Genomic DNA, 12,090 nt, shown 5'->3' with positions numbered 1-12,090 from the left:
GGAGGCCAGCCAGCAGCCAGCAGGGGGGCGAGGGTGGGCCTGGGGGCAGGCTTGTGGGGGTGGAGCACAGAGGTAGGGGCGGAGCTTTGGGGAGGCATGGCCATGCTCCAGGGGTGGATGGGGATGTGGCCACACCCCCGAACCCACCCCAATGATAGCAGAGCCAGAAGTGAATTTATTCCACTTCTGGACTTTGTTCTGAATAAAGATTAAACTATGTTTTATTCCTGTATTAGGTAGGTAGAAGCCAACTGTGTTAGATAGGTAAGTAGGGTTTGTAGTTGTCTTTTGTATCCTCTGTATTTGCGTCTGCATGGAACCGCCTTGGCTCAAGGCAGGAATCCACCCCTGCTCCACCTGAGCCTGTCCCTTTCACTTGTAAAACTCTTGATGGACGCTGACAAAGGGGACCCCCAGAAGAAGCGCCTCGCCCTGCCTAATCTCCCCAGCAGGCAGATAAGGGGGCCTTCGTCATCAAGTTTCGTTTCCCCGACCCCAAGCACCCAAGGGACTCTTTTGTGTTCTTCCCGCCAGTGCATCCGTCATCGCCTCGCCTTCCTCCAGCCGCGAAATCCAAGAAGGGGCTGCCCATCGAACTCTGATTGGTTCCCATGTATTGCAAATGCATGATTGGTTACTGTGTATTTTGTTAATGAATGGTGGTGGGCTGTCCTGGACTCCCCTGGACTCCCGGCAGAAGGGCTTTTAAGACGTTGTAAAGCTGCTAGGCAGTTGCAGTTGCCGTGGTGCGGAGGTGCTGACACGTAGGTCAGTATCTCAATAAGACCTTCTTTTATTCACCATACTCGCTGTGTCGGGTCCTGTTTGTGTTCCCCTGCGCTGCCGAGAGCTGGGTGGTCTGGAGCTATTAAAAGTTACCAGGCAGCACGGTAACACCATAAAAAATCTATAGCTACATCACTGTGCATCTACTGAAACGAAACACACAGACACCAAATTTACTTTGCTTAGATCCTTACCAAAATGGCTACACTTATACTAAGCTGATGTGCAGTTCTTTATGAAAATACACTTTCTTCACAGACATGAGAGGTGTATAAAATTGTATATGGTGGGAGACAAATGAAATGACTATGACTTGAATGGCCCAGGCGAGCCTGATCCTGCCAGAAAGCTAAGCAAGGTCCACCTTGGTTAGTGTTTGGACGAGAGACCGCCAAGAATTAGTCCAGGGACGCTTCATCACATTAAACTACCTGTTTATTTCTTGCCTTGACATAAATGGGCTGTGACTTAACAGCACATCCCTTCACCAAAGATGTAGAGAACCTTCCCCCTTACAGACAAATTGTCTCCGGGACCCCCCCCCCCACCTCCCACCCTCCGCCCCCTGATGCCCCCAGGCTCCACCCCTCACTGTTGCCAGGTACCCTCAACCCTGCCCATGTCACCATGGACATGGGCAAGGTCTAGGGTGCCCAACTCCCCTCCCCCCAAGACTCCTCCTGCTGGCTGGGCTCCCAGCCAGCAGTCCCTTCTGACTGATAGCGGAGTCAGAAATGAATTATTCCATTTCTGATCTGACATTTCTAATAAAGGTGAAATTATGTTTTATTTCTTTATAAGTTAGATAGGAATAAGTTGTATTAGATAGAAAGTAGGAATGGCAGTTGTGTTTTGTGTTTGTATCTGTGTGGAACCTCCCTGGCTCAAGGCAGGAGTCCACCCCTGCTCCACCTGGGCATGTCCCTTTTCATGTGCTAAAACCATGAATGAACGCCTGACAAAAGAGACCCTGGAAGAAGAGCCTCCATCTGCCTAATCCCACCAGCAGGCAGACAAGGGTGCCGTCGTCGTTAGGTTTCGTTTCCTGATCCCAAGCACCCAAGGGACTCTTTTGTTTTTCCCGCCTGTGCCTACGTCATCGCCTCACCCTGCTTCTGCCACAAAAATTGAGAAGAGACTGCCCTCTGGACTCTATTTGGTTCCTATGTATTTGTGTATGAATGATTGTAAGTTTGTTACAGCAGGGTAATGGGTTCAAAATATTTAAGCCAAAAAGCTTAAGCCAACAAAGGAATAAAATTTAATATTTTATTCACGCCAACAACCGGGCAAACAGCATCAGGAGAACCACACAAGATGACAGTGTGTTCTTACTTTTATAGGTTACATCAGAATAACAGTAAAAAGAATACACCCCAAAATTCATCATCATCAATTAGTCATACAGAAAGGTGGAGATTTCCCTTTTCCTAAAACATTTGAGTATTCTGAGACCCTTATTGGAAGATGGGAGCATCTGATCCTTTGACGCAAGATGAACTAGGACCTGTTTCTTTCCTATCTCTATTGCCTTTTGTTGTCCTTCTTCCTAGGAAAAGAGCCTAAACATTTTCATGTTTCTTTCTTCTGTCTCCAGAAGAAGGGCAAATTCAAGGCATCTAAGACCTTAAAACAGTTGAATCTGCACATTTTGTATAACTCTGGACAAAGGGCACTCTGCTTAAACTATCAAGTTTGCCTAGTAACAGAAAGAGAATAGACTTTCAGGCCTGCATCTTTTCTTTGCTCAGCTACATTATGGTTGCCAACTCCCCATTACAGAAAGAAAGTAATGGGGGGCAAGAAGAAAACCTTTGCATATAACAAAGTATATCCTTTATATGCCTTCTGCGCCTACAGGTTGTCCTGTACCCTCCCGGATTCCTGGGCGGGAGACTGTGTATAAAAGTTATTGTAAAGCTGCTAGGCAGCTGCAGTTGCCGTGGTGCTGAGGTGCTGACACGTAAACTCATTTTTATTTTCAATAATTCTCGCTGTGTTGGGTCCTGTTTCTGTTCCTCTGTGCTGCTGAGAGCTGGTTGATCTGGGAGAGTAAAAGTTACCCAGGCAGCACGGTAACATGACCTCCACTCTGGGCAGGCCAGAAGAGACTGCAGTCCCCAGCTTCAGAGACCTGCTTTTATAAGAGCATCGTAGGGCTGCCATGATCCACCCTCCCTCCCAGCCCCAGCATTTCTACAATTTTTGCATGGATTCTACCCAAATCCCCCATTTTGCATGGATTCTACCCAAACACACCATAGTGTTACCACTGCTGCTCGGGTAACATTAAGCAATTTTAGTTCAGGCAACGTAGTGAGGCGCAGGAAGCCGGTGTTCTTCGAAAACAGAATATCTTTATTCGAAAGTGATTGATACAGCTCAGGCAGGGGATCGCGCGGCCATAGCTGAGCGCAGGACCTTTTATACACAAAGATCAAAAGAGGGCAAGGGGGGCAGGTAAGAGGGCAGGTCTCTTACCTTGTAACAATAAAGAAACATCAACACATAAAAGAAAGGTACAGTTACAACTTTGTGAATGGAACTCCGGGATCTTGCTGTCAGGCGTCTTCCCGCAAGACTTTACGATAGTGCAAAAACAGGGAGTGAAGAGTGTCCATTCATAAAACTGGGTGAGGCTGTTAACTGGTTATCAGATGGGCCGATTCCTTGAGTTATGTTCTGAGGCTCCCGCGCCTCAGTCCCGCAACAAAAGAAAGTCCATATGGTCCAATGATGGTCCAGACATGTTCTCCAACGGCTGGGGCGTCTGGGTTGCCATCATCCAATTCGATTTGCAATTCCAAGAGGGTCTGTTTTTGCTATCTATCTATCTATCTATCTATCTATCTATCTATCTATCTATCTATCTATCTATCTATCTATCTATCTATCTATCTATCTATCTATCTATCTATCTATCTATCTATCTATCTATCCATCTATCCATCTATCCATCTATCCATCTATCCATCCCATCTATCCATCCCATCTATCCATCTATCCATCCATCCATCCATCCATCTATCCATCTATCCATCCATCCATCTATCTATCTAAAATAACATTTTTAGTATCCTAAACATTGCTAAACCTTAAATCAATTAGAAAACCTAGCTGAGTTCTGCAGTTGTCATCAATATAAACATTAGGCAAATAATAAATCTCACGCTGGAGAGCTTACAATAAGTCTTATAAAACAAAATCAGGGAGAGAACCATCTGAAACCTTGGCAGAACCACGTATACGTGTCCCTCTGGGAACTTCTGGGTAACACTGGTCCCTTGGCTCTGGTCCTTAGCCAGTGCAGTCTGGTGATAGGCTTAGGAAAATATTTTTTATATTTTCCTGGCGGTAACAATAGCAGGACCCACACACTGCAATAGGGGGCAACAAGCCAAAAAGCCAGATTGTGGTTAGAGTGTCAGGCCAGGATCTGGGAGGAATCCCCTCTTCAGGGTGACCTTGGGCCAATTACATATTCTCATCAGCTTAACCTCCCTCACAGGGTTGTTGTGAGGATAAAACAGAGAAGTAGAGAATAATGTAAGCTGCTTTGAATCACCACTGAGAAGAAAGGTGAGGGATAAGTAAAATAAAATATGGATCCTCAAGGATCATCCGTATAATTTGTGTGTGTTTTTGGGGCGGCCAGCTGCTGATGGGCTGTTCACTGTTTCCTTTATACTGATTTTACTGTTAATATCATTGCCTGATCCTCCTCCCAGGTGGGGTGTTCTACGGTCGCTACCTGTGTAGTATTTTTTTTAATTTGTAGTTTATTATTATTTTAATTTGTTCTATTTATTGATGTTTTAAAGTGTTTTAGCATTGTACAGTGCCCAGAACCCTTTGGGGGTGAGCTGTTTAGCCAATCCAATCCAATCAATCAATCAATCAATCAATCAATCAATCAATCAATCAATCAATCAATCAATCAATCAATCAATGTATTGTCGAAGGCTTTCATGGCTGGATTCAACTGGTTGTGGTGGGTTTTCCGGGCTGTGTGGCCGTGGTCTGGTGGATCTTGTTCGTAACATTTCACCTGCATCTGTGGCTGGCATCTTCAGAGGTGTATCACAGAGAGAAAGGAGCGTGCTACATTTATGGCTGGCATCTCTCTGATCCACCAGACCATGGCCACACAGCCAGGAAAACCCACCACAACCAATCAATCAATCATTAAATAAACCAACATACATCAACAATAAATCAATAAATGTCAAGCAAAAAAAATGGATCTAAAACTCCAAGGCACTGCTGTAGTGCACATTGCAGTTGCCAACTCCAAACTGGCAAATTCCTGGAGATTTGGGAATGGAGTCTGGGAAGGGGCGGGGCTGTGCATGCACCTTCGCATTTCCCCAGGGACTGCAGTGCAAAAGCTACACTTCCTGGCCTCAAAAGGAGGCAGTAATAATAATCCCAAGCAAAGGGACAGCAAAATATGGAACGCTTCACGAATTTGCGTGTCATCCTTGCGCAGGGGCCATGCTAATCTTCTCTGTATCGTTCCAATTTTAGTATATGTGCTGCCGAAGCGAGCACAAACAGACTCCTGATCCCTTGGCTATATAACCTCTGGGTGGCGACAGATGAACCAGGTTACGGTGACCCGGCGAAATGTGTTTCTTCTTCTTGTTTAACATAGTTTATTTGCATCCTTAACGTAAAAGGCAATCGCGGCTGATATTTCTTTAGTTTCACTCTTTCATTTTGAAAGAAAATATGTGAACTTGTAGAACGCGGAGGAGGGGAAGCTCTTTCGCGGAGCTTGATGGGAAAGGACTGCCTATTTGCATATGGAGTTGGAGGCGGAGCTTTACGACCGGATGTGGTCTTTCCCTTCTCTTTCCACATTGCTTTTAAATGCGCTGTAGTTGTTGTTCGTTGGTCGCGGTTGAATGCCTTTAGCAGGAGACGCAAAAAAAAATAAAATAGCAGCAACTTACGTAAGGTCAAACATCATTCTAGTGAGTCTATCGGATGAATCACAACGTTAGCTAAGCAGGAGCCCAGCAGCGCCTTAAAACTCATGGTGAGATAAAAGCGGTGAGTCTTTCAGGTAGAAAACCAACAGATGACGACAAAGTGCACGAGAATGAAAAAAGAAAAGCTCGATCGTGATTTTTCCTACTTCCCCCCCTTTAAAAAATCCACCCGCAAACGCTCTTTTTGCAAGCTGAGTGGTTTTTGTAGGTGCCCCTCAAACACCCCCCATGGAAACCAGAAGTGCATAGTCGCTTGCAAGGGTTACCCCTTTGACAGCAGGGATTTCTCCTCCCCTCTCCGGGCACCCAGAATCCTTTTCGGCAGCCGCTTCGCTCCCAGGCGCTGTTCCGCCTCCCTGCTCCCTGTGACGTCATCAAAGCGGCCGGGCGAAGGGAGGAGGCGGAGGAGGGAGAAGAAAATGGCGGCGGCCTGGGCGGACGCGAAGGGGGACTGAGCAGAGGCAGGAACGAGGTCGAGGTGCTCCGGATCGGCCCCCTTTCACTCCCGGGGGGGCCGGGGTTCTGAGTGTGTGTAAGAAGGAAGAGAGAGGCAGCTGTGAGCTTTTCCCCGCATGTCTGAGGCTGCCGTAGTCCCGCCTAGCCTAGGGCATTAAACGCCCCTAAAACGGGGGTGGGGAGCGACCCCTTTCTTTCCTCCCCCCCATTGAAGGCTTTTCCTCCCCTTTCTGAATTGAAGGGCAGATTTTGAGGGGGTTTTGAGGCCCGCTGCTTCTTTAAGGCTTTCCCCCACACTTCCCTTGCTGGGCATTTATATTCAACCCCGCCCCTTATCGATTGGGGCCTTTAGGAATAGTCTTTTTGCACTTCAGTTTTCCTGACGAAACTTCTTGCCCCCTCCCCAAGACTGGGCCTTTCTGAAGTAGGCTTTCTCCCCCCCCCCCCCCCGTCCCATTGCTTTGGCAGAGCTTCCGTTCCTTCTCCCTGTCCAGCGACTCACACCTGTGTGCCCCTCCACCGCTCCGTGGCTCTGCATTTCCTGGCTCACCTTTTACAGTAGTCAGTTTCTCTCTCATCTGTCCACCCCTCCCAATTCTCCTGACAAGCCCTCTTCCTCCTTCTCTTCCCTAATCCACCCCACCTGAGATTTTGCTATCCTCATCTTCAAGGGTTTGTTATTCGAAAGCACCCACTCTACAGCTCAGACCCTTCCAAAACTGGTTAATTTTTCTCCTTCCCATTCTCAAAATAACATTCTGACCTCTCCTCCCCTCCCCTTCTCTATTCACATTCCTCTCTACGCCATCTATCAACCATCATCCCTTTCTCTTCAGGGAAGTTCCTCTCCCAGACTTTAAATCAGAAACTGCCATCCTTTTGTCCTGTGTAACCCCTCTTATAGCAGCCCCCCTCCATGAAGGGATGTTTGATTTCTCCCACCCTCATCTCTTTTTCAAGTAGAATAGCATCTCTCTGTTCTGAGGCTGATTAAGCCCTCATTTTGCCCACATACCTGTGAGACAGAGAATCTTCCCACATACATGTGAAACAAAGAATTTCATTCCTGGAAGCATTTGCTGTGAACATCACCAAGAGTCTCGAGATGTCAGAGAATCAACCTAATAACCACCATCATCCAATGAACAATAATGGGGAGGCTGGAGCCCCAGCCGGGAATAATCGGGGTGTCCGCAACCTTAACCAGAACCCTCTGATCAACGTCCGTGACCGCCTCTTCCACGCTCTGTTCTTCAAAATGGCTGTGACCTACGCACGTCTCTTCCCACCCTCTTTCCGTCGTATCTTTGAATTCTTTGTACTTCTCAAGGTAATAGTGGGGTTAGGGGAGGGACAGATAGGATCTGTTTATATTTAAAATATATTTAGCACTTGTGTTATTGAAAAAGGAAACATGATTTAGAGGATAAACTAGAGGAAGGAAGAGTCACGTATGTCATCCTCAGCGCTGGGGGTGGTGTGGAAGGCAGTATAAAAATGCCCTCAATAACTAAAAACATTGCATTAGGTCCTGGGCAGTCTGCCTAGCTGTCTTTAAGGCAGTCAGAGTGTCTTTCAGAACTGGGACCCTCTTCTAATCTTACTCTACATTTAAAAACCTCTTATAAAGTAGCTTCACACTTCTTTTCTCCTCTTCACTGTACTGAACCTTGCACTGAACTATTTTAAAATTTATTTTCCATTTTTAATATTTGGAAATCTTAGTGATCAATAAGCTATGTTTCTAAGCCATTTTGTATTTTACGCATAGGCAAGCCCAAATTTGCCAGCTGGTGTCCTGCAGTCTCCTCTCCACCTGTTCCTCCTCCCTTCTGGTTTTGTGAAGATCCACCTTCTGAAAGCCGCTGCTTTAGGGTCATGAGGAGAGGTCAGGAATGGATGAAATTAGGAAGCAGAAGTGGTGTAACCATCTCATGGTTTTGCCGCCACAGGATGTGGTGGGATCTGCCCAAAGATTGCTTTTAAAAGTGAGCCTTGGAATGTGTTGAGTGAAGAACAGAGTTCCTTTTAAGGCTTTTAGCCATAATAACAAAATGTCTCTGAACTTCCAGGATCAGATGCAGTCTGATTATACCAGTTGCTTTGAGGGAAGGAGGGAGGCAGGAAAGGAGACCTGGTGACATCATGGCTTGTTTGTGTGTTTCCCTGCTGGCAGCTGTTTGCAAACAGGATGTTTGACTTCATAGATGACGATGGAACCTCCATGTAGGGAGGCAGTCTTCTTCTGCGTGCAGGTCAGTCAGCCCCTTGCAAACTTGATGCTGGACTAAACAGACCTTGTAATCTTGGTCTGATGGGGCTTCCTGTTGCAAATGGCAAAATTACTGTGAAGTGGCTGTAGAACAGGGGTGAAGAACTTTTTTTTTTTTGCCAAGGACCATTTGGATACTTATAACATCATTCGCGGGCCATACAGAATTATCTACTTAAAATGAGCCTGCTGTATTTGGTCAAACATTTAATTAACTCACCCCTAAAGTGATGACTGGAACGACGTCTCTTTGGTGAGGCATGTGATGTTAGCTGGTATTGATGATGTTGCTACTCACAACTGCTTTTCCAGGTCTGAATTTTGAGCCCTGCCTGTGGTTGCCTTGGCAGGGCCAGACCAAATGATTTCGTGCACCTTGTACGGCCTACAGGCTGGTTGTTCCCCACCCCTGCTTTAAAGGATTAGATTTTTCAGAAGAAACTTCAGGGAGAAGGAAGTGACTTGATCAGCCAAAAATAGGGTGATAGAAATCCCCAGTGAGCAGCAGATCAGGAATGAGAGGAGTGAAGAGGTTTGAGAGGGCGTGTAATCAGAAATGTAGCTGTGTAAACGCAGCCTATCAGCACCAGTACTCAGTTTTGAAACCCACTCAATTTATCAACCTCCCCCCCCCCCCCAGTGTATTGTCCAGAGAATACCTGCATACCTGAGGGACCACCTCTGCCCATATCGTCCCATTAGGCCCCTCCATTCTTCGGAGGAGGACCTATTGGTGATTCCTGGCCCTAAAGCAATCAGGCTGGCCTCCACAAGGGCCACGGCTTTTACAGCCCTGACCCCCCACTGGTGAAACAGGCTTCCGAGGGAGATCAGGGCCCTGTGGAAGCTGTAGAGTGTCTGCAGGGCCTGTAAGATGGACCTGTTCTGCCAGGCATTTGGCCAGCCTGGTTAAGAACATTGCTACCATTCCATCTGGCCCCCCGTGGGCCCAAGGAGGGGGGAGGGGGGATATGATGCCATCTAATGCTATATGGTTCCTGGTTTTATTGAGTAATTTAGTTTTTATACTGTGTTTTAAAGCTGTATTTTGTATTATGGTTGTTCACCGCCCTGAGCCCCTCGGGGGAGGGCGGTCTATAAGCCCAATAAATAAAGAAGAGAAAAGGAGGGCAAGTTGTAGGCAGAGAAAGGAAAGAAGATATGTGTGTGTGTAGCAGCTTCTGGACTAGGGAATTGTTTGAGGTGGTCTAATTATGTGGATCCTTTTGCTGGCTTGGAGGGATGTCCAAGGAAAAGTGCTTGACAAGGGGGCCAAACCCGCGATCTGGCAGCAACCCCAGCTGACAAAGAGGGATTAGCACAGGGCATCAGCATGTCAGAACCCAGGGCATGCAGGTAGGAGTCAAGCAGGTCAGGCAGCTCTTGGGCACCTATAGGATGGCATGTGCTGGACAGGTACATTGTAGGAAGGGGGCTCTCTTATAGGCTCAGGACATAACAGAACACCAAAGCTGACTTCAGCAAACATGTGAGGAGGCAGGGCAAGCTGGGATTGGTGCATCTGATTGATACAAGAGGGACTGGTGATGTGGAAGAGGTTTGATTTGTGTATTTGAATGAGAACTCTGTTCCTGAGTCTCTTCCATTGGATACTCAGAAGCTTCCTGCATAGCTTGGTGCTTTCCTGGGTGGGGTCTCACATTCAATCACGGTGACCGCCTGGTCCCAGCCTCGCATTCCTTGTTCCAGCTCAACTCCATTTTGCCAAAAGATTTTGCAAAATCTGTCAAAATGAGTAGAGGCTTGAGAGGCCAGAAAGATGGGAACATTATCAATGCAGACAACAGCCTCTTCTGGCTGATCGAAGTGGAGCATACGGGGGGGGGGGGGGGGGTCTTTTTTTTTTTTTATTTTGTGGCTGGGGGGGCCTTCTTGCACCACCACCCCCAAAGAAACCAAAGCTGACTTTGGGGGGGGGGGGGGGGGGAGGGGGGGTGGGGGGGGGGGGGGGGGGTGGGGGAGGGGGGGGGGGGGGGGGGGGGGGGGGGGGGGGCGGGCGGGGGGGGGGGGGGGGCGGGATCTTCTGTGTTTTCAGCTTCTGGCATACGGGGACTACCTGCCTGCACAGCCCCCATACCTGGCTGTCGAGGGGTTTTGGTAGTTCTTAAAGTCTGACCACTGAATGTTTGTGGTGACTGCTGGCTTCCCCTTTGTTCCATTTGCTGAGAGTCTCAGAGCTTGTGGCTTGCTCATGTGAGTCCTCTAGACCTGCTGGCTTTGCAGAGTGCTTTTTTAACAGTCCACAGATCTCAAGAGCCAGCGTGGTGTAGCGGTTAAGAGCAGGTGCACTCTAACCTAGGGAATCGGATTTGATTCCCTTCTCTACCACTTGAGCTGTGGAGGCATATCTGGTGAATCAGATTAGCTTGTGCACTCCCAACACATGCCAGCTGGGTGACCTTGGGCTAGTCACAGCTCTTTGGAGCTCTCTCAGCCCCACCCACCTCACAGGGTGTTTGTTGTGAGGGGGGAAGGGAAGAGATTGTAAGCTCCTTTGAGTCTCCTACAGGAGAGAAAGGGGGATATAAATCCAAACTCTTCTTCTTCAAGTCTGCATTGTGCTGGACAGATTGCACCATTAAAGCAGAGCCTGTAAATAGCCATTTGCTGTTGAAAAAGATCAAAGGGGATGGCCATCGTGACTGTTCTGTCAACCTTGGTGGGTACACAGGTGAGGGCCTTTTCAGTGGCAGCCTCGTGATAATGGATCAATCTCCCCTGGGATTTCCATCTGTCCCCCTCACTCTTGACCTTTAGGAGGCAGCAGAAGATGGTTTTATTCAGGACAGCATTTGATCAATTTAAGTTCTTCTACCCACTGGCTGTTTTATATTAGTGGTTTTATGTATTTTAATGTGCCTTAAGTTCCTATAAGGTAGAAAGATGGCTAATAAATATTTTAAGTAAATAAAAGTAAATTTTAAAAACGGTCTCCAGAAGCCCAGGCAGGGAAGATTTTACAGCAGAGCAACTTAGGGACCAGTAACATTTGGTGAACTTGAAGGCTGTTTTCATTTTTTAAACCTGGCTTTGGTTGTGGGGTCCCTGCTTCAGTTAGAGCCATCCCTGTGATGCAGTTGAATGTCCTGGGGAACCAGGAAGTGGGTACTCCTGCCTTCAAGTCTCAAAGTGGCTTACAAACTCCTTCCCCTCCTCTCCCCACAGCAGACATCTTGTGAGGTAGGTGGGGCTGAGGGAGTTTTGAGAGAACTGTGACTGGCCCAAGTCACCCAGCAGGCTTCATATGGAGGAGAGGGGAAACAAACCCAGTTCTCTAGACTGGAGTCCACTGCTCTTAACCACTTGGCTGTGCTGGTGGTGTGGAAAAAAAATTCTGCCCTGGATAAATTAATTTTACAGACTTGCTTGGATAAATGATTAGGGACTGTGGTCTATACTGCTGTGTTTAGCTCATTGTATGTAAGATCCTATTGATGTTATTTCTGTACCACTTATTGTGTCATACAAATACGTATGCTACACTTCATTTCTTTCTGGTTGGTTCCAGGCTTCTACCTAGAATCCTAATGTGTTGGTTACTGAGATGCCCCAGTGCAGTGG

General features: G+C 47.3%; 1 protein-coding gene and 1 non-coding gene across 4 annotated transcripts in view; one reads left to right on the top strand and one right to left on the bottom strand.

Annotated features, from left to right (window-relative positions):
* Positions 1-5,230: 5,230 nt before the first annotated feature.
* On the bottom strand, positions 5,231-5,337 carry LOC125434065. Its single transcript, XR_007244710.1, has one exon. It is a non-coding gene; the product is annotated as a U6 spliceosomal RNA (small nuclear RNA).
* An 818-nt stretch (positions 5,338-6,155) lies between these two features.
* The window catches only part of TMEM259 (transmembrane protein 259), a 46,996-nt gene continuing 41,061 nt past the window's right edge, over positions 6,156-12,090 (top strand). For all 3 annotated transcript variants that reach the window (XM_048496154.1, XM_048496152.1, XM_048496151.1), the window contains exon 1: positions 6,156-7,566. In XM_048496154.1, the coding sequence (XP_048352111.1) occupies positions 7,342-7,566 (225 nt within the window). In that variant the 5' untranslated portion in view covers positions 6,156-7,341. The remainder of the gene's footprint in view (positions 7,567-12,090) is intronic.

The sequence above is a fragment of the Sphaerodactylus townsendi genome, linkage group LG05, assembly GCF_021028975.2.
Source record: "Sphaerodactylus townsendi isolate TG3544 linkage group LG05, MPM_Stown_v2.3, whole genome shotgun sequence".
In the NCBI taxonomy this organism is placed as follows: Eukaryota; Metazoa; Chordata; class Lepidosauria; order Squamata; family Sphaerodactylidae; genus Sphaerodactylus; species Sphaerodactylus townsendi.
This window is presented reverse-complemented; position numbering and strand designations above follow the sequence as displayed.